The 20,506-nt window shown below is 43.7% G+C and overlaps 1 protein-coding gene across 1 annotated transcript in view; it reads left to right on the top strand.

The window, feature by feature from the left end:
* Positions 1-20,506, top strand: part of LOC124719088 — a 327,538-nt gene that overhangs the window by 75,986 nt on the left and 231,046 nt on the right. Inside the window, exon 2 of the mRNA XM_047244777.1 lies at positions 7,044-7,215. Coding sequence (XP_047100733.1) covers positions 7,081-7,215 — 135 coding nt within the window. The 5' untranslated portion in view covers positions 7,044-7,080. The remainder of the gene's footprint in view (positions 1-7,043; positions 7,216-20,506) is intronic.

Here is a 20,506-nt window from a genome sequence, read left to right as displayed (position 1 = left end):
TTTCGGCCTTTAATCTGTCATCCTCTGTTTCAGTACCATTTTGGTCACAGAGTGTCTGAACATTTTGTTTTGATCCACCTACTGCTTTGACATAAGACCAAAATTTCGTAGGATTTTCTGCCCAGTCAGTAAACAGAACTTTACTTTCGAATTCGTTGAAAGCCTCTCTCATAGCCCTCCTCACACTACATTTCGCTTCGTGTAATTTTTGTTTATCTAGAAGGCTTTGGCTATGTTTATGTTTGCTGTGAAGTTCCCTTTGCTTCCGTAGCAGTTTTCTAACTCGGTTGTTGTACCACGGTGGCTCTTTTCCATCTCTTACGATCTTTCTTGGCACATACTCATATAATGCATATTGTACGATGGTTTTGAACTTTGTCCACTGATCCTCAACACTATCTGTACTTCAGATAAAAATTTTGTGTTTAACCGTCTATCTATTTTTATTGTATAGTGTGAGTGAATTGCTGTTTTCATTTATCGCCATTGCCATAACTTCCTTCCTCTATTGTTTCATAGAAATGGTGGATAATTCGTTAATATTTTAGGCAAATGAAGCGTTGCGAAAAATTTTGAAATGTGTATTTCGAAGGAACCAAACTGCTGAGGTCATCGGTCCCCAGACTTACACACTACTCAAAATAAACAAACTTATGCTAAGAACGACATACACACCCATGCCCGAGGGAGGACTCGAACCTCTGGCGGGAGGGGCCGCGCAATCCGTGACATGGCGCCTCAAACCACGCGGTCACTCCGCGTGACAAGCGTTGCACTTCATTGCTGCGTCACTTCGTAAAAATACAGAGTGTATCAAAAAGAATCATCCGATTTAAAAAAAATCGTAACTATTACGTTAGTTATGTGCGTGAACAACGAGCTGCTGGAAATAGCAAACTCTAGAGTTTTACCCGGTTCCATCTCGGTAGCAGCAGTGTGGGCCCACTTCAGTTCTAGTAAAAATGGTGTCGAGATAATAGAAAGCGTTTTGTGCTCTATGTTTTACGCAGTGTGGGTCAGTAATAACTGTTCAACGTAACTTTCTTGCTAGGTATGCTGTGGATCTTCTTACAGCACAGAGCATTAGACAATTCCGAGAAACAGGTTGTTTGTGTAAAGGCAGATCACCGGGGCGTCCCCGATTGTCTGACACAGACGTCGAATGCATCCGCCATAACTTCACAAGGAGCCCGCAGAAATTCGTTCGCCATGCAGCTCGACAGCTCAACACGCCTCCGATGTCCTCGTGCCGTGTGTTGTGTCGGCGTTTACAGATGAAACGATACAAAATTCAGCTGCTGCAAACTTTTCATGAAGGTGACAAACGACAACGTGTCGGGGGTTCTGTAATTTCGTTCTTGACAAGGTGGAAGGTGACAGTTTTCTCTAACGCTTAGTGTTTAGCGACGAGGCAACATTCGATTTAAATGGAAAGATGAACCGTCATAATGGGAGAATATGGGATACGGAACAACGACATGAAGTTGAAAAACATGAGAGGGACTCTTCAAAATTTAGTGTGTTTTGTGCAGTTTCACCGGAAAAGGTGTACGGTCTATTTTTCTTTGTCGAGAACACTGTTACAGGAAACATATCTCGATATCCTCGAGAAATTTCTATTCCCACAGTTGAAGACTGATTCGAATGACTTCATTTACCAGCAGAGTGGAACACCGCCACTCTGGTATCTGAAAGTGCGGGAATTTTTAAATCAAAGGATTACTGAACGATGCATCGATCGCACTGGACCAAATGATTGATCCTTACAGTACTAGCCTCCAAGGCCACCGCACCTGACTGAATGCGATTATTTCTTGTTAGGGTCTATAAAAGAATCTGTTTACGTGCTTCCGTTACCAACAACAATGAATGAACTGTGACACCGCGTAACAGCAGGTGTGGAAGCTGTACTCAACACATGTTCGCTGCAGTGTGGTAAAAATCTCAAGGGGGGCATATTGAACACCTATGAAAAGGTAAAAAAAGACATTTTTAGTTTCCCTTTAATCAAAAAACAAAATTCATCGTACATGTTTATTACACTACTGGCCATCAAAATTGCTACACCACGGAGATGACGTGCTACAGACGCGAAATTTAACCGACAGGAAAAAGATGCTGTGATATGCAAATGATTAGCTTTTCAGAGCATTCACACAAGGTTGGCACCGGTGGCGAAACCTACAACGTGCTGACATGAGGAACGTGTCCAACCGATTTCTCATACACAAACAGCAGTTGACCGGCGTTGCCTGGTGAAACGTTGTTGTGATGCCTCGTGTAAGGAGGAGAAATGCGTACAACCACTTTTCCGACTTTGACAAAAGTCGGATTGTAGCCTATCGCCATTGCGGTTATCGTATCGCGACATTTCTTCTTGCGTTGCTCGAGATCCAATAACTGTCAGCAGAATACGGAATCGGTGGGTTCAGGAGGGTAATACGGAACGCCGTGCTGGATCCCGACGGCCTCGTATCACTAGCAGTCGAGATGACAGGCATCTTATCCGCACGGCTGTAACGGATCGTGCAGCCACGTCTCGATCCCTGAGTCAACAGATGGGGACGTTTGCAAGACAACAACCATCTGCACGAACAGTTCGACGACGTTTGCAGCAGCACTTACTATCAGCTCGGAGACCGTGGCTGCGCTTACCCTTGACGCTGCATCACAGACAGTAGCGCCTGTGATGGTGTAATCGACGACGAACGTGGGTGCACGAATGGCAAAACGTCATTTTTTCGGATGAATCCAGGTTCTGTTTACAGCATCGTGATGGTCGCATCCGTGTTTGGCGACATCGCGGTGAACACACATTGGAAGCGTGTATTCGTCATCGCCATACTGGCGTTTCACCCGGCGTGATGGTATGGGGTGCCATTGGTTACACGTCTCGGCCACCTCTTGTTCGCATTGACGGCACTTTGAACAGTGGACGTTACATTTCAGATGTGTTACGACCCGTGGCTCTACGCTTCATTCGATCCCTGCGAAACCCTACATTTCAGCGGGATAATGCACGACCGCATGTTGCAAGTCCTGTACGGGCCTTTCTGGATACAGAAAATGTTCGACTGCTTCCCTGGCCAGCACATTCTCCAGATCTCTCACTAACTGAAAACGTCTGGCCAATGGTGGCCGAGCAACTGGCTCGTCACAATACGCCAGTCACTCCTCCTGATGAACTGTGGTATCGTGTTGAAGCTGCGTGGGCAGCTGTACCTGTACACGCCATCCAAGCTCTGTTTGACTCAATGCCCAGGCGTATCAAGGCCGTTATTACGGCCAGAGGTGGTTGTTCTGGGTCCTTATTTACAGGATCTATGCACCCAAATTGCGTGAAAATGCAATCACATGTCAGTTCTAGTATAAAATATTTGTCCAATGAATAGTAGTTTATCATCTACATTCCTTCTTGATGTAGCAATTTTAGTGGCCAGTAGTGTAGTTTCAGAAATATAGACGTGCCAATTCAGATAATTTTTTTTTATAGACCCTGTACTTCCAGAGTTGGGTTGCTGCCATTCTGCAGTATAGCGAACATCCAGCAACGATAACGGGAAACTACCGTATAGACCAGGCGGGGGCAAGTGTGGAACACCTCACGTGCACACACACGTAACTTAAGCCACGACACACAGCAATGACGTCCTCATTGTCTCCGCAACGCTGTACCAATTCTCACGCCTGGTGTACATTGCTCGTTTCTATCGCAAGTGTTATGAGAATAGCACTGATCGCTTTCCTCATTTTCTGTTATAACGCAAATTTTACATATGAATTACTTTTTAAAAGGAACGTCTATTTAAAGACGAAAAATTTTAGGACTGTTACTATGGCCAACTGATATCTCGGTTATTATCTCAGTTATTTGTAAAAAGTAAAAAAAGCATGTGTTACAACGTAGACCAAACAAATACCGAAAGTACCGGTTATTCTGAGCTAAATGACTGGTATCTGTTTTAATTGGTCGACTTTTCCCATTCCCATGTAGTCAGGCTACAATACGGCCTGAACCTGACGTGTAGCTGACCAACGCCATCAGCAGAAAGCACTCCCGTGCTAAGATGTCAGTCTGGAAATTGTGTCCCACAGGGTTCCATATTAGGGCCTACACTTTTGGTGTGAATCTTACAACACAGTCTAAACCTCATGAAAACATTTAGGTAACTAAAACCATTAGTAGGTAGCTATCCTGTACTAAGCTCTCTTTCTGGGAAGTAATTACATGCTGTGTCCTACAGGCCTTCACCTTAAAAGCCTTACTTTTTCTTGTAAATCTTACAAGACGATGTAAACCAGCAGCAACATTAATAGGAAACTATCGTGTTCTAAGCTGTCAATCTGGGAAGTAGTTACACGGCAAATCCCACAGGGCTCCATCTTAGGTCCCTTACTTTTCCTTGTGAAACTTGCAGCTAGATCTAAACCTGGCTCTGGTTTTTCGGATACCAAGACCGCCAGCAGGAAGCTATTGTGTACTAAGCTCGACCTGGGAACCAATTTCCTGCAATGGACGATAATGCTCGACCTAATAGAGCCAGAGGGGTCGATGTTTCTTTGGAAATGGAAGATACTGCACACATGGTGTGATCTGCTCTCTCTCCCAATCTGAACCCCACAGAGTATTTCTGGGATGCACTAGGGGGACGGCTTGCATGATGTCAGCATCCAATAACCACTCCCCAAGACTGCGAGCAGCTTGGCAGGAAGAATGGGCGTTACTGCATCAACATGACTGGTGACATGATTCACACCAAGCTCCCTCGTTGTCCGGCCTGTACTGCTGCCAGAGGGGGGGGGGGGGGTCACTCCCCACACTGAGCACATTAACGATTTGTCGGATTGTGTACGCAAATCCGTTAAGTTGGGAAAAACGAACAACATTTTTGTCTACGGTTATGCATGTTGCAGTTGCTTATGTTCTATATTCTACACATTGTTTTTAATTTACTGTCAACTGTCTTAATGTTTCATGGCAAAATAAAAGCAACCTTGAAAACTTCCCTTTGTTGCTTTAATTTTGGATACCAGTGTAGATGATTATATCGTGTTAGTATTTATTTATCGGACATTGGTTACTACAGTTTTAAACAAAACACGCGTATTTTTGAGGTAGCCAAGTGTGATGACAACACAAGTAAATTGTTACAACCTAAACTAGTACCATTACTCAGAACTACTTCCCTACGTAGCAGTGTTGATGATTCTTAGCGTATATTTTAGCCGTTTCTACGAGTGTGCGAAATATACGCGACTTCACGACTTGTAAATATTTTGATCCACAATTCCAATCGTAACAGACCAATACATTTTATAAAAGGGAGAGAGAGAGAGAGAGAGAGAGAGAGAGAGAGAGAGAGAGTCGATATAGTACCTACAGTACCGCAATTTGTAAAAGCGGAACCGTTGTAGCATCACTTTGTTATCCATTTGTCTGTGTGTCCGACTGTTAAAAACCCTTTTTGTCAGGAACGTATAGACGTATCACGTTGAAATTAATGTAACATACTGGCGTCTCTGCTCCCTTGGCGGTGTTACGAGCGTTACCTTCGAAGTCAACGGAACCAAAAGCTACCGGAAGTTATGTCACGTATTTTCGTAGTCGCAAAGTCACTCTTTAAAACCTGTAGGGTGTGTGTGTGTGTTGTATTGTGTATTAAACCGGGGACTTAGAAACGACGGAGGGGCTTTGTCCCGCCGTAGTCCTCAGTGGTTCACAACCCCACAACAGGCCTGAAGGCCACAGTTGTCCACCCACTAAACCGCCGCCCCGAACCGAACCCAGAGCCCAGGGTTGTTGTGCTGTTTGGCTACCATTGGACGCCGCCCCCCCCCCCTCCCACCGGTTCGGCCCCCAGTGGCCAACCCCTCTCTCCCCCCCCCCCCCTCCCCAATTTTGACAACAGTTGGTCACAACAGTCAAGATTACGTATTTTGTGTATGATAAATTTATTAATAGTGCATAACAATGTTTCATTCTGACAGCGTATTAATTCTGTAAATATTAGCTGTTCCAGTTTACTGTATTGTATAAAGCAATTTTGACACTCTCCTGACAAAAGAACAGGGTACTAAGTATTATGTTCAAACGTTTTATGGCTTGGCTCTGAGCAATATGCAACTTAATTTCTGAGGTCATCAGTCTCCTATAACTTAGAACTAATTGAACCTAACTAACCTAAGGACATCACACACATCCATGCCTGAGGCAGGATTCTAACCTGCGACTGTAGCGGTCATGCGGTTCCAGACTGAAGCGCCTAGAACCGCACGGCCACACCAGCCGGCCAAAAGTTTTATGTTTTTTGTGTTATACTTTCTGACACATTCCACACATACGAGAATCATCTCATTCTTCGGGTCTATGGAATGAAAACTGAATCTAATATACTCTATGACACTGGATTGGCATTCGTATGGATGACGTTCAAAGTCACGTCTGGCCATCCTGATTTAGGTTTTCTGTAATTTCCATACATTGCTTCAGGCAAATGCTGGGATGGTTCCTTTGAAAGGAGACGGCTGATTTCCATTCCACCCTTCCCTAATCTGAGCTTGTACTGCGCCTGTAAAGACATCGTTGTCGACACTAATCTCCTCTTCCTCCTCCTCCTGCTCCTCACCATCATCATCAAACACGGCATCCACTGGAGTGAAGACACCACGCACTGTCTTCCTCTGCTGGAACAAGAACTGATGACACGCATCAATGACAACATGTTGCTCTGGCCGTGAGGTCAGATCCGGACTGCACTGGACTGCCCCACTGGCTGGCCACGTGTACCCCTGACACCTGCCTCCATTGCTCCCTTGCCGTCTTTTCTCAGTCACTCTTCACACACTGACCAATGTCTCCAGTCGAGGCCGGTCACAGCTCGGCGGTGGTGGTGCTGCCGCACTGTGCCAGATGTCTGTGCAGAATAACGTGGCCAGTAGATGTGCCGTCGGGAGGGTGGTAGTGGTGGGGGTCGTGGGCAGGCGCACGCGGTGCAGCTAGAGCGGTGTGGTGCTGATGGTAGCTGGCGGCCCGCCTGTTGCAGGATGCCGGCCGACTGGTGAGTGGTGACGCAGCCCGGGATGTCGGTGGTGGCGGCGGGGGACGGCCGGAAGGCGTCGGTGGAGGAGCGCCGGTCGCGCGTCCACCAGGAGCTGCAGGAGCTGCAGCAGCGGCGCCACCAGCAGCGCCTGCAGAGGGCGCACGAGCAGCGGGAGGTCAGTCTGCCGGCCACTGCTCCAGTTGGCCCATAAATTCTAATTACCCTGCAAGTCGGTTACTGATATCCCGATCTTTCTTTTGTGTCTCTTAAATATTCGACTGTCGATTATCCAAAAGAAAAGTATTTTCAGCCACCAGTTATACACCTTTAGTCCCAAGCAGTTTGTCTTAACTGCCATCATCGTATTGATGGACCAAAGATACACTCTGAAATGCCCTGCTTACCTCGCAGGACAGGACAGATACAGTAAATTGTGGAAAGGGGCCAAAATAAGGGGCTGTCAGTTGCACTCGAACGTAAAACTTTATTATTTGATCAAACATTACAAGAGCCCAAAAAAGTTTTTTAAACACACAGCTTTAATTTTTGTGGACCTAATTACCGGCTGAAAGCCACTTTAACTTAAAAACAGGTGAAGGCCAAGAACGCAAGCATAATCAGAAATTTAAAAGGCAAGCCTTATCTGAAAACAGTTCTTTAGTTAGGCTGAAGTAAACAAGTTAAATACAAATCGGCTGAAGTCCGAAGACTAAAAAATTCAATTTTTTTTTCAAAATGCCAAAGGGCTTATGTGAAACAGTACTTAAACTAGGCTGAAGGCTTTAAGAGTAAAACAACTCTAATTTAAAACACAAAACTAGATAGAAGCCATACGAGTACCAACAACAAGAACAAATTTAAAAAAATAAGGCAGTCCACACAAGGGCGCCCAGATGTTCAAGGGTCAGCCTGTAATTCAAACACTAACACTCGCTTAGGTGAGACAGGCAGTCGGGCCAATCATTCACGATCTGGCGACAGCCCAACCGACCGACAGTGTACCCACCGACAAGATAAGTTCCACTTCACCCGACCAGGGCACAACAGGGAGTTCAACGGAACAACGTAGAAGGTATTGACGCCCAAAACCAATCATACACGGAGCTGTCAAACCACACACCGTGCTGGACAGCAACAACACGATGAGGAAACTACACTGGCTGAAATTTACGCCAACGGCCAGGGCAGGTAACCGGAACGTTGACGGCCACAAGGCAGAAGATTCCGCTGGTGCACTTCAATTCAAGTAACCAAATACAGTGAAACTCCACCGGAGAGTGGCTAGAATTTTCCAACTTGAAAACCACATTGTTGCTCGCGGGAATATCCCGACAGCCAACAACGAACTCCAAACGACACAATGTGAACAGTCTTGACTTGCTGGTAGGTTAAGTCAAAACTCAACTTTCGTGTCTAGGGTCGGTGATCCAAGGACCTTTTAGTAATGGGAACAGCGCCACACACTCCGACAGCGAGCGGGCCCCGGCCAAACTACGTCTCGCCGAAAATTCCTCGCTGCTCCACGCCAACCGTCCGACTCCTCGCACACCGTCCAGCCGGAAACTATAAGCGCCAGGTCAAAGAAAAAAAAAAAAAAAAAAAAAAAAAAAAAAAAAAAAAAAAAAAAATTTGTTCGTGCTATTTGCGCCCAATACTATGACATGAAGCAGCAGGGCCATAATTACCAAAGATACGCAGCTTGTGTTAAACAATGTTTACTAGCTTGTACAATTTAAAGACAATGAAATAGATAAATGTAAAAAGCAAAATATATATTTTTTCTTAAACATCTGTTAAATATATCCGTAAAAAATGCATAAAACATAAAGATACCTATGTCCCTCAGGAGCTCAACAATGCCAGCCGCGCGAGGCAGCCGCTCGGTCTTCCCATGGTTCACGCGGCTCCCCCCGTCGGTGACAGAGAAGACCGAAAACCTTCTTTCCTTCCCCTCTGGACAAGCTGTGCAATGACTTGAGTACATGTAAAGCTTACTGGGACAGGGTAAATGCTAGCTACAACGAAGTCGATAATTCGATTGTAATACTGGCATTTTAAGGGGGGGTAGGACGTGAAACGGGCCGACTTGGAGCAGGAGAGGCACCACAGGACATTTTAATTTCCACCGTCTATACTTTTACAAATAAATTCATAAAACTTTGTCAGCATGACCAGGAAGGATTCAGGATCGCCGACACGGTAACTCAGCGTGTTTGGTCAGAGGGCTACCTGCCCTCTGTAATAAAAAAACTGAGTTAATGGATCAACAACGATCTGAAATGGGTGTCTTTCGACGTCCGGCCCGAGTAGATACAACGAACTAAAACGAACAAAATGAGATTTAAAAAAAAAAAAGATTCACATTCGTAGCAGAGGAAGTTCAAAAGTATAACAAAACATTTTTTTACATGTGAAATTTCATCATTTTTTCACTTGGTATTAGCTGCATTTGTTGCTGTAGGTACATTTTTCTTCATAAGTAAGAGAGATTCTTCGATGAATTTTGCACAGCATACAAACCATACTTACAGGTGTATGAAAGTCTAGAATTTCACAAATCAGTTAAAAACTGTGGTAAAAATTGAGATAATTAACTATAAAATTCGAGCTTTCTCTAAACACGAAGTTTAAAACGTAACAACGCATTCATTTTCCCATAAATTAAATAAATTCTGGAGTTTCATACACCTGTAAGTATGGTTTGTAAGCTGTGCAAAATTCATCGACGAATCTCTCTTACTTATGAAGAAAAGTGTACCTATAGCAACAAATGCAGCCAACAGCAAGTGAAAAAAATCATGAACTTTCACATTTAAAAAATATTATTTTTTCGTGTTTTTGAACTTCCACTGCTATGAGTGTGAATTCTGAATCCTTCCCGGTCATGCTGACAAAGTTTTATGAATTTATTTGTAAAAGTATAGACAGTGCAAATTAAAATGTCCTGTGGTGCCTCTCCTGCTCCAAGTCGGCCCGTTTGACGTCCTACACCGCTTAATTTGATGTCCCCCACAATTGTTAAAATTTACTAAAAAATGTGAATTTCTTTGTCGACCCACACACTCCTGAGAATGGCACATTAACAGTTTGCAATCACGCGCCCCTATTACCGGCTCTACGTTGATAAATACTCGGCACCTCGCAAGGATAACTACCAGATCAAGAATATTGGGTAAGTTGTTGGAAGTGGTCAAGCGTTGGTGAAAATATCGCAACTGAGCACACAAAGAGCTCTAACCGCATAACTCTGCACGGAACACGCGATGGTGCAGTGCTGCGATACAAACCGTATATCTCCCTTCGAAGACGATGCCCAAGACGCCGTCTGCAAGTCCGTACCGCTCGATGGCTGAAGGCCAAGTCCACATTCTCCCGTCTCCCACGCGTACGAAAACGCGGCGGAAGAATACTCAGTTTCGGCCAATGTCGAACGCTCTATCATCGCCGAAATCCCACCAGCGGTATTTCTGAGGCCTACCCAATGATGGTCATAACTCCCCTAGCCAAACGAAATTCCCGTCTTGGCCACGTGTTGCCCAGCACAGGTGGCTCCGGATGCCGGCCTTCCCCTAAAAGCGCCGTATTGTCCCGCGTTTCCGGTGACCGCTACCTGCCGCCCACGGCGGCCCGGCGAACTACGGCCATCTGCAGTCTTTACATTCCACAATTCTCAACTTCCGACGCTTTTCACCAAGCCTTTAAATTAGTGGCTCAATGATGCAGACATGCAGGGAATACTGCTCGAGTTGTTGTTGTTGTGGTCTTCAGTCCTGAGACTGGTTTGATGCAGCTCTCCGTGCTACTCTATCCCGTGCAAGCTTCTTCATCTCCCAGTACTTACTGCAACCTACATCCTTCTGAATTTGCTTAGTGTATTCATCTCTTGGTCTCCCTCTACGAATTTTACCCTCCACGCTGCCCTCCAGCACTAAACTGGTGACCCCTTGATGCCTCAAAACATGCCCTACCAACCGGTCCCTTCTTTTTGTCAAGTTGTGCCACAAACACCTCTTCTCCCCAATTCTATTCAATACCTCCTCAGTAGTTATATGATCTACCCATCTAATATTCAGCATTCTTCTGTAGCATCACATTTCGGAAGCTTCTATTCTCTTCTTGTCCAAACTGTTTATCGTCCATGTTTCACTTCCATACGTGGCTACACTCCATACAAATACTTTCAGAAACGACTTCCTGACACTTAAATCTATACTCGACGTTAACAAATTTCTCTTCTTCAGAAACACTTTCCTTGCCATTGCCAGTCTACATTTTATATCCTCTCTACTTCGACCATCATCAGTTATTTTGCTCCCCAAATAGCAAAACTCCTTTACTACTTTAAGTGTCTCATTTACTAATCTAATTTCCTCAGCATCACCCGACCTAATTCGACTGCTCGAGAGTGCCTCATGTTTATCATAATTCAATACAGTCATGATCTGATGCCCTTGGCACTTCCTTTAATAATACTAATGTTGGTAAGCTAACGTGTAAGTGCCCATGTCCTAGCACCTTACAGGAGATTAGAGTCCTCCTTCGGGCATGGGTGTGTGTCTTGTCTTTAGCGTTAGATTAACTAGTGCGATGACGTTTGTTCCCATAGGAACTTCCCACAAATTTCCAATTTTCCATCAGTGCCAAACCGAACAAATGCATGCATCAGGATTGGAGGTGGAACAACGCGTTATTGAATTACTCAGTTTGTAAAGCTCTTTCCCTTGAATAAATCATCCTGCTTTTTCTGAAATTGTTATCATTTGTTTGTCTGTACATGTACTTCATATCTACCAATTTCCGTTCCATTTGGACAAATCCTCCGTGATGTGTCTTTTCTTTTATCATAGCGTGTACATCACAATCAAACATGATACAGTTGCATGTCCAGTACAAACTTCCCTTCAATGAAATTAACTCTTGTGTTCACCTCATTATTTTGAGCTTTGAACTTTGATACAAAAATTTCACCTTGCGTGCCTAGTACACTTGCAGCTGTGCCCTGCTTGAATTTAATGTATTTTTGCTTCTTCGATGTACAGCTTTTCCTCTCTGATGATGGTTGCTAAAACTGAATCTGGTTGAGAACTAAGGTGTGTAGTCCAGCTGATGGCACAAAATGCGTTTCTTCAAACACTTAGTAGTCGTGAATAGTTAGCTACAAAAAGTTTTGTGAATCTTAAGATTAATTATTTTAATTCTTTTAAAAGTGTCTTGAGGGTTGACTCGCGGTCAAAGCTTGCTTATGGAAAGGATTCCAACTGTACCATAGTACTTACGTGCAGCGATGCCACATTAAGCCTCATTCTTCACAAGACGCAGACAAAGTAGCCAAAGAATCGCTGGTAGACTTTGAGGCTGCTGCAGAGGGTGATTTGTGGAGCATTTGTGAGACATTATTTTCAATACCGAAAGAGGTCTACCAACAGTAAATAGCCAGAATTTAGTTTCTGAAGTTGACCCTATTTACACAAACGTATAATGAATCGAAAATCGCCTCCTCTGCAATTTTGGAAAGACAGTCGGGCCAGTGTTGCTCGTATATTTCTGGGAATAGCAGCTTCTACTGTCCCTTCTGAACGGCTATTCCATTAGGCACGGGACAGAGTAAAAGCTGCCGTTGCTGGAAAACGACAATGTTTCTCACTTCACTTCGTGAAAAATTTTGGTGCTTGTAAGAATATTCACTCCAGTATCTGTGTTACTAACAACAATATTAATTAACTTTACGTACGAATGTTAAATGGACATGCTACAAATGAAATAATGCATTTCATAATTTGATCTGATAGAATTCATTTTCATGGAGACATGTGAGTCTCAACTTCATTTTTGATAAATAGAAGCGGAAGCAATGAATTATAATTTTCGCCATGGCCAGAACTTGAACCTGGGGCTCCTGTTTACTTGGTATACACACCATAGCATTATGGTGTTGTGGCTAACACAGCACCAAGCCCAAAGAAAAGACATAAAATATTTAATTTATTAACTACTTGGTCCAATTTGTTTTTTAAATTCCAGACAATTGTACAAAGTTGTCAACAGAAGTTGCAGAGAATTTAATTTTCAAAAAATGATGGTAATACTGTTAGCTGAAAATGCATGAATGTGTGAGATAATCTGCTTTTATTAATACCATAGCACACGTGAATTCATGTTAAACCAGAACAAACAAAGCTCAGTGTTCAGGAAGTTGTACAGTGTAAATACAATTTCACAATACATTCACAATAAATGTTCAAAAATATCTCCAACGAGTTCAATGCATTTAGGTGCACGTTTATGAACAGATTTTGTTGCTCGTATCAGTTTCAGAGGGTTGTTCTTAATTTCGCCTATTGCATTCATAATGCGAGCAAGTAATGCCTCACGTGTGTTGACTCTGTTTGCATAAACTATGTCTTTTAATGCATCCCCATACACAAAAATAAACACCATATCGGAGTATCCCTCTGTCGTAAATTTGAAAGACATTCCTATTTCGTAAATAATCTACAAACTACATCAGTTACTATGTGGTTTCACATAAATACACTGTGGTCATTATATTAGTTCACTGGGCCGGCCGCGGTGGTCTAGCGGTTCTGGCGCTGCAGTCCGGAACCGCGGGACTGCTACGGTCGCAGGTTCGAATCCTGCCTCGGGCATGAGTGTGTGTGATGTCCTTAGGTTAGTTAGGTTTAAGTACTTCTAAGTCCTAGGGGACTTATGACCTAAGATGTTGAGTCCCATAGTGCTCAGAGCCATTTTGAACCATTAGTTCACTGAACAATACACAAAACTCTTTTCAAGGTTAGGAAACGACTGAAACAACTCAATAACGGTTGCCAATAATGACGTAAACGTTTCTACATTCTTAATGGAAACTAAACAAATTAGTTGTATAATGATCTTTGCTTCTCTGGATGTTGTGGAAAACTACTGCAGACACACGTCTGGCACATGTTAGATTCACCAGGCTGATGACAACAAAATGAATGGTAATCGTGCTTTACTTTCATCTCGTACAGTTTTACGTTGGCTTCATGTTAGCGAAGTTGATGAATTTGAGGCAAAATCTTTTATTAGCCGTAACTCCGTAACAAACATTTGCGGACCTATGTTTATGTGAACTTTTTTCTTTAGTTTTACTTGTAGAGTAACATATTAAAGTATTTGCGTATCTTCATGAATATTTTAAGATGTTATTCTACAAGTAAAAGTAAAGAAAAAAGTTCATATAAACATAGGTCCACAAATGTTTAGTTACGGAGTTACGGTTGTATTTGGCATCAGTATAGAAAGAAGTAAATTGGAAGAAATTGAGAAGTGTGGACGAGACGAAGTAATAATGTGGTACATCTACATCTACATACATACTCCACAATCCACCATACGGTGCGTGGAGGAGGGTACCTCGCACCACAGCGTGCATCTTCTCTCCCTGTTCCACTCCCAAACAGAACGACGGAAAAATGACTGCCTATATGCCTCTGTACGAGCCCTAATCTCTCTTATCTTGTCTTTGTGGTCTTTCCGCGAAATATAAGTTTGCGGCAGTAAAATTGTACTGCAGTCAGCCTCAAATGCTGGTTCTCTAAATTTCCTCAGTAGCGATTCACGAAAAGAACGCTTCCTTTCCTCCAGAGACTCCCACCCGAGTTCCTGAAGCATTTCCGTAACTCTCGCGTGATGATCAAACCTACCAGTAACAAATCTATCAGCCCGCCTCTGAATTGCTTCTATGTCCTCCTCAATCCGACCTGATAGGGATCCCAAACGCTCGAGCAGTACTCCAGAATAGGCCGCATTAGTGTTTTATAAGCGGTCTCCTTTACAGATGAACCACATCTTCCCAAAATTCTACCAATGAACCGAAGACGACTATCCGCCTTCCCCACAACTGCCATTACATGCTTGTCCCACTTCATATCGCTCTGCAGTGTTACGCCCAAATATTTAATCGACGTGACTGTGTCAAGCGCTACACTACTAATAGAATATTCAAACATTACGGGATTCTTTTTCCTATTCATCTTCATTAATTTACATTTGTCTGTATTTAAAGTTAGCTGCCATTCTTTACACCAGTCATAAATCCTGTCCAAGTCATCTTGTATCCTCCTACAGTCACTCAACAACGACACCTTCCCGTACACCACAGCATCATCAGCAAACAGCCGCACATTGCTATCCACCCTATCGAAACGATAATTTATGTAGATAGAAAACAACAGCGGACCTACCACACTTCCCTGGGGCACTCCAGATGATACCCTCACCTCCGATGAACACTCACCATCGAGAACAACGTACTGGGTTCTATTACTTAAGAAGTCTTCGAGCCACTCACATACTTAGGAACCAATCCCATATGCTCGTACCTTAGTTAGGAGTCTGCAGTGGGGCACCGAGTCAAACGCTTTGCGGAAGTCAAGGAATATGGGATCCGTCTGATACCCTTCATCCACGGTTCGCAAGACATCATGTGAAAAAAGGGCGAGTTGCGATTCGCAGAAGCGATGCTTTCTCAAGCCGTGCTGATGCATGGACAGCAACTTCTCTGTCTCAAGGAAATTCATTATATTCGAACTGAGAATATGTTCGAGAATCCTGCAATAAACCGATGTTAAGGACATTGGTCTGTAATTTTGAGGATCCGTCCTTCTACCCTTCTTGTATATAGGCGTCACCTGCGTTTTTTTTCCAGTCGATCGGGACTTTACGTTGGGCAAGAGATTCGCGATAAATGCCAAGCTAAGTAAGGAGCCAATGGAGTACTGTCTATACATTAGGAGATGAAGTCGTGGAAACAACGCAGTAATACACATCCAAGTCACGTTAATATGACCACCATGTATGTCCGACGTCAATGTGCAGTGAGCACTCACATACGGCGGCTGGCACCTGTAACAGTGGAGGGTGTATGAAATCTGTCGGAGGACGCGGTAAATGTCGAAATGCGGAAATGGAGCGATTTACGTGGTGTCCAAAAGGCCATGATCATTGGCTTTCGGGCCAAGGGTAGAAGCAAATCCGAAACGACTAAGTTTTTAAGCCATTCATGTGCGACTAAGTTTAGAGTATACTCTGCACGTCAAAGTGGCGCTATCCAAAACCGGTGCTTAAGCAGGTGTTGATAGATGTGAAAATTACCGAACTATCAGTATAATAAGTCACAGCTGCAAAATACTAACGCGAATTCTTTACAGACGAATGGAAAAACTAGTAGAAGCCAATCTCGGGGACGATCAGTTTGGATTCCGTAGGAATGTTGGAACACGTGAGACAATACTGACCCTACGACTTATCTTAGAAGAAAGATTAAGGAAAGGCAAAGCTACGTTTCTAGCACTTGTAGACTTAGAGAATGCTTTTGACAATGCTGACTGGAATACTGGCTTTCAAATTCTGGAGATGTCAGGGGTAAAATACAGGGAGCAAAAGGCTATTTACAATTCGTACAGAAAGCAGATGGCAGTTATAAGAGTCGAGGGACATGAAAGGGAAGCAGTGGTTGGTAAGGGAGTGACACAGGGTTGTAGCCTCTCCCCGATAGTATTCAATCTGTATATTGAGCAAGTGGTAAAGGAAACAAAGGAAAAATTCGGAGTAGGTATTAAAATCCATGGAGAAGAAATAAAAACTTTGAGGTTCGTCGACGACATTGTAATTCTGTCAGAGACAGCAAAGGACTTGGAAGAGCAGCTGAATGGAATGGACAATGTCTTGAAAGGAGGGTATAAGATGAACATCAACAAAAGCAAAACGAGGATAATGGAATGTAGTCTAATTAAATCTGGTGATGCTGAGGGAATTAGATTAGGAAATGAGACACTTAAAGTAGTAAAGGAGTTTTGCTATTTGGGGAGCAAGATAACTGATGATGGTCGAAGTAGGGAGGATATAAAATGTAGACTGGCAATGGCAAGGAATGCGTTTCTGAAGAAGAGAAATTTGTTGACGTCAAGTATAGATTTAAGTGTGATGAAGTCGTTTGTGAAAGTATTTGTATGGATTGTAGCCATGTATGGAAGTGAAACATGGACGATAAATAGTTTGGACAAGAAGAGAATAGAAGCTTTTGAAATGTGGTGGTACAGAAGAATGCTGAAGATTAGATGGGTAGATCACATAACTAATGAGGAGATATTGAATAGAATTAGGGTGGAGTTTGTGGCACAACTTGACAAGAAGAAGGGACCGGTTGGTAGGACATGTTCTGAGGCATCAAGGGATCACCAGTTTAGTGCTGGAGGGCAGCGTGGAGGGTAAAAATCGTAGAGTGAGACCAAGAGATGACTACACTAAGCAGATTCAGAAGGATGTAGGCTGCAGTAGGTACTGGGAGATGAAGAAGCTTGCACAGGATAGGGTAGCATGGAGAGCTGCATCAGACCAGTTTCAGGACTGAAGACGGCAACAACAACAACAGGCAACTGTGGAACACCACGGGTCGTAGGCGACAGAGATGAAAGGTGGCTGCGGGGATGTCTACAGGCGAATAGATGTGCAAACTTTGAGCACCTGAAAGGGGCTAGCACCTCGTCAACGATTTTAGCGGACGTTGCTGCAAGCGCCTGGTTCATCCACCCAAAATGACTGCCATTCATCGCGGACGAAGGCTGGAATCTGCTCGCCAGTATGGCAACTGCACGTCCACTGAGATGCGGCAGGTGGCCTTTCAGATGAATGGAGTTTTATGCTCCATCGGCGTGCAACGCGTGAAAACAGACACCCTACAACAGTCGTCAGAAGGGTCCGTGCCTGGGGAAGTAGTGTTTATAAAAAATGGTTCAAATGGCTCTGAGCAGTATGGGACTTAACTTCTGAGGTCACCAGTCCCCTAGAACTTAGAACTACTTAAACCTAACTAACCCAAGGACATCACATACATCCATCCCCGAGGCAGGATTCCAGCCTGCGACCGTGGCGGTCGCGCGGTTCCAGACTGTAGCGCCTAGAACCGCTCGGCCACTCCGGCCGGCGTAGTGTTTATAGTCCTGGGAATGTTTTCGTCGCATTCCCTAGATCAGCGGTCTTCAAACTTCTTGGTCAGCGGCCAATAGTGACATTGTGAGGAAGATCCTCGATCCACATACACACCGATGCTATTAATATTTTGTAACATGCATACTGCTGTGGCCTTCTCCACCAGACATCACAGGCCCTAGAGCAGGCTCACCCAAGAACTGCGAGGCAGTGTAGCTCAGCGCCCCGTCCGCGACCGAGCGTCGCTGATGTCGGCATAGGAGCGCGAGAGAGAGCTTCGGGGCGAGTGAGACCGCACATCACTGCTCTGTGCTGGACTGTCCCGCGGTCTGATCCAACGTAAACAAAGTATTCTATTTTAGAAATAGTTTTATGTACGGGATATAGTGTCTCATTCTTACTGTTAGTCTCTCTCTCTCTATTCGTTTAGTCGGTTCCGACTCTTCGTGACCCCATGAACCAAATCACGCCACTTTTTCCTGTCTTGCACTTTCTTCCGTAGACCTTCCAGGTTGGAACACATTGCTTCTGTGATGCCATCGATCCATCTCATCCTCTGACGTCCTCTTCTTCTAGTTCCTTCAATCTTCCCCAGCATTAATGTTTTTTCCAGCGAGGCATGCCTTCGCATTGTGTGTCCAAAGTAGGTCAGCTTTTGTTTTAACATTAGACCTTCCAGGGAGAAATCTGGTTTAATTTGCTCCAATATTGATCTGTTGGTTCTCTTTGCAGTCCATGGAACTCTAAGAAGTTTCCTCCAACACCACAATTCGAAGGAGTCAATTCTTCGCCGTTCAGCCTTTCTAATGGTCCAGGTCTCACATGCATACATCACAACTGGAAAGACCATAGCCCTCACAATACGGATCTTTGTTGCTAGTGTTATATCTCTGGACCTTATAACCTTGTCAAAGTTTGACATCGCCTGTCTACCGAGCAACAGGCGTCTCCGGATTTCATGGCTGCAGTCGCCGTCAGCAGAGATCTGGGAACCGAGATAACTGAATGTGGTCACTACCTCCATGGTTTCTCCTGCTATATCCCACGAATTGGTAGGTGTAGTTGCCATGATTTTCGTTTTCTTCACATTCAGCATAAGACCGGTCTTTTCACTTTCGTCTTACTGTTAGTAGTTACAAGTAAATATTTTTTGTTATACTTCGTGCTACAGCTTTTTGTATCCCTTTTCAGAGTTTAGAAATCGGATCCTTAGTTTCCTGTTTTGCACGTAATAATTTTAACTGACCAAGTTTGAAAACTTATTAAAAGTAGGATTAAGGTTATAAAGCTCTTTAATTCGTATGGTCAACATTGTTAAAGAAGACAATTAACATTTTACACGTTTTTCTTTTTCTAGGAAACGATTTTGTCTAGGTTGGTACGCATTCCGTGAGACTGCTAACCTCAAAGAATTAGTCAAATTTTTATCGCCAAGTAATGAACGATTCTTAGTTTTAGCAAGCTTTAAAAGAGAGAGAAAGAGCTCACAAATATACGTAGAAGCAAACATTGAGAGAAATTTGGCCGCGTGCTTGTGCGAAAGAGGATATTTCTCTCGTGGAAGACGTCTGTAAAAGTCATCCAAAGTTTTACACACAAGAAAGCGGTTCTTCAGTCGGATATCGCACTGCAGGTCAATCAGCTCTAGTTGAAGCACTAGTGAGACGTCCTCTGCCCGAAGGGAAAACGGGCGAACAAATATGTATTAGGCCGTTTGAAGCTCACTTATCTCCAAAAATCTGTTTTCAAACTGTTCTTGTAATTCGCAAATGATTTGAACATAATCTGAAAAATCCACACCTTCTTTAACACTGTCTAGTGCAGGAAAGTGTCCACAATTCTTCTCGCGCAACTGTTTTCCCCACAAAATAAGTTTTTTTAAATGCTTGAATCGTGTGCACTAAATCAGCAACAGAGTGATTTTCGCCTTGGAGTGAAATGTTCAAAGTATTTAAATGACCAGTAAGGTCACTCAAAAAAGCCAAATTCGCCACCCACTTAGGATAACAAAGTAATTCTTCTGGAAGTCCTTTCATTTGAAAAAGGTATTTATTTTACCCCTTAAGGAGGAAAACCGATGAAGCACCTTTCCTCTGCTCAGCCATCTTTCTTCGGTGCGGTAGGGGATGTCCGGGTATTCCACTTCGACATCAGCCAGAAATTCTTTAAATTGGAGATGCGTGAGTCCATGCGATCGAAGATAATTAACTGTTCGAAGAACTGTGTCCATAACATTTTTTATGCAGACAATCTTCGCACAAAGTACCTCCTGGTATATCAGACAATGGACTGCCGCGAATAGGGAACAGCCGACTTTAGCCATTTTTGACCTGACGTAACCCAGGAATCCAGTGCATATCCCTCATAGCGCAGGGGCTCCATCCGTTGTTACACTGGTCAGGCGTTCCCATTTTAAACCCACTGACTCTAACACGTTTTCCACGGCTAGAAAAATATCCAAACCCGTGGTTGTGTCCTATAATGGTATAAGGTCG

This window comes from Schistocerca piceifrons, chromosome 10 (genome assembly GCF_021461385.2).
Source record: "Schistocerca piceifrons isolate TAMUIC-IGC-003096 chromosome 10, iqSchPice1.1, whole genome shotgun sequence".
Taxonomy (NCBI): Eukaryota; Metazoa; Arthropoda; class Insecta; order Orthoptera; family Acrididae; genus Schistocerca; species Schistocerca piceifrons.
This window is presented reverse-complemented; position numbering and strand designations above follow the sequence as displayed.